At 35.1% G+C, this 2,686-nt stretch overlaps 1 protein-coding gene across 6 annotated transcripts in view; it reads right to left on the bottom strand.

The window, feature by feature from the left end:
- The window catches only part of LOC111086406, an 81,693-nt gene that overhangs the window by 41,521 nt on the left and 37,486 nt on the right, over positions 1–2,686 (bottom strand). For 5 of the 6 annotated variants that reach the window (XR_002611123.1, XR_002611122.1, XR_002611125.1 and 2 more), the window contains one exon: positions 955–1,033. Coding sequence is in view for 2 of the 6 variants with exons in the window: in XM_022389099.1 (XP_022244807.1) it covers positions 955–1,033 (79 nt within the window). In the remaining 4 variants the exon portion in view is untranslated. Of the gene's footprint in view, positions 1–954; positions 1,034–1,439; positions 1,791–2,686 lie in introns of those variants that run through there. The other variant, XM_022389105.1, reaches the window with a different exon arrangement.

The raw sequence follows: 2,686 nt of genomic DNA on the forward strand, positions 1-2,686 counted from the left end.
TGGATGATAAAGTCACTTTCTTATTTAACAACTTGAAGACATTTATTTGCCCCCTGATTTGATTTTATTTATATAAAATTCAGATGTTCTGAAGTGAAATATGCGCATACATGCCTTTCTTTAATGATGTTATCAACTGGAAAAATCTGCTCACACAAATATACAGATTTCACAATGAAAACAACGTTACATTCTGCGGTTCAAAGAAAGCTAAGGGGATTGTTTGTTTGTTATGAATTTCGCGCAAAGCTACACGAGGGCTATCTGCGCTAGCCGTCCCTAGTTTAGCAGTGTTAGACTAGAGGGAAGGCAGCTAGTCATCACCACCCAACGACAACTCTTGGGCTACTATTTTACCAACGAATAGTGGGATTAACCTTCACATTATAACGTCCCCATGGCTGAAAGGGCAAGCATGTTTGGTGTGAGGGGGATTCGAGCCCGAGACCCACAGATTGCGAGTCGAGCGCCCTAACCACCTGACCATGCCGGGCCAAGCTAAGGCGAACAGAGGTAAACCATAATGATTAACCAGAAGTTATGAATTCGAAACGCCTATGCTATTAACAAAACGAAGCTAGTACTTATTCAAACCTCGTTAATTTGTTTGTCTGGTATTTTAAGCGCAAATCTACACAACGGGTTGCCTGCGCTCTGTCCACCGCGGAGAATCGAATCCCGAGTCTTAACGTTGTTAGGCCGTAAACATACCACTGACCAACTGAGGAACACCTTGTTAAATATATCTGTAATATTCCAAACGTTTAAACGTAGGAAAATGTCCTACTTTAATATAAAAGCACATTTCAGATTCATGTAAGGTGTACATCTGAGTTCGCGTACGTATAATGCCCACACTTAATCTATTTAAGATATAAATGAAAGTAAAAATTCATATTTATTATAAAAACATCAGAACAAACACACATCTCACAACATGAAACGATTGTTTACCCTTATTTTGTCGTTTTTAACTGATAAAAAGCAAGTGTTAACTGCTGTCTCCGAGTGGTGTTTTGTTAGATCACTAAGCCTAAAAGACAAAAAAGGACAAGTTGTAACAGCTATATATATTGCACTGTTCATATCAACAGCAGACATATTTTGATTTTGTTCAGAAAATTGGTTTTGCAGATAAGAGAGGACTGAATGTCACTTTATTATATCTTAACATAATAAGAAAACGCGAATCTGCCTTTTTAATAGACGTGTCAAAACAAAACACAATGAAGGAATAATCATTTCACACCACGTGCTTACAAAAAAACTCAGAAATTTGTCTTCCCCTCATTTAGGTATTTCAGAACTGTATTGTATAAATATCATTTGGTACGGTAAAAGGCTTAGATTGGCCTAGTGGCTAACGTGTCAGACTGTTAAGCTGAGATTTTACGGTTCTTGCATCTTTAACTCAAAAATAAATAAATAATAATAATTACGCTTCGCACTTTGGGGCCATGGGTGTTTTATAATTCCACTAATCGATTTGATAAGAGTAACCCAAGAATTGGTGGTGGGTGATGTTGAATAGCTACGGATGGTCCTCGTGAGCTTTACAAACAAATAATGGGATTGACCGTCACATAATATCACACCCCGACGCTTGAAAGGGAGAATATGTCCGGTGCTAAGATTCGAACCCTAAACCACTATGTCCCTATCCCAGTGAAGAAAACGAAATATATGTCGCTCATAGAGTCGGTATCTTTGCTAAAAGTGTTAACTCCTCTCACTCTAGCTTTCATCAAAATCACAGATACTTCCCTATTACCAGTGTAGCTACCGTCACGATTATAGATACTAGCCTTGGTATTAGTACTATCACTATAGTAATACAACAGGTACTATTACTGTTGGTGCTGTTACCGTTACTATTATCAAGATAGCTGCTATTACAATCACAGGTACTACTGTCCTTGTCACATGTTAAGATAACGCAATAATTGTGATAAAGACTGCCTTGCTTCATTTCGGCAGTTTGTGTTTATTTGCTACTTATCTAAATATTTATCAATTCAGGTTTTAACTATTTCGCAAACGAAGTAACCTATAATTTTTTACGAGTTTCTTGTTATATTAAAACGTGATAAAAAAAGTGCTTTGTACCATAAAAGAGAGAACGCATTTATTCGCATATTCTGGCAAAGATGGTAAAAAGAATAGCTATAATTCGCGCCTAATACGGGAAACGCCTTCACTTTTTAGTGATTTGTAGTTAAGATAAAATGCTTCGGCAATTTTTTTTCTTGCATCAATCAATTAGAAAGCTTTATGAACTCCGTATTTCGCTTTACATACACTTTTAGCTACTACTTCTGTGTCGTAGATAATCCGCTTATGAAACGAAAATTCAAATTTTAACTTTCTGATAAAAATAAGATATATCATTTACTGTCTCTACGTATTTTATGGTGAATTAAACATTCTTTCCCTCATCATAAAATCCATGCACGCTTTTGTAAACATTGCGATCATTTAGAAATAGAGAGATCTTTACTTTAATGGTTTCTTGTGAATTCAAGTCGAAGCGATAAGATATCCAATGAATCTCAGAAATAAATCATGAAAGTATTTTCTAATATATATATATGTATATATATATAAATTATAATAAATCAGCTTTTAATTAAAATATGAAGCTGTATCTCATAATTAAAAGTATTTTCTAATATATATATATGTATAT

Source organism: Limulus polyphemus, unplaced genomic scaffold (assembly GCF_000517525.1).
Source record: "Limulus polyphemus unplaced genomic scaffold, Limulus_polyphemus-2.1.2 Scaffold41, whole genome shotgun sequence".
Classification (NCBI taxonomy): Eukaryota; Metazoa; Arthropoda; class Merostomata; order Xiphosura; family Limulidae; genus Limulus; species Limulus polyphemus.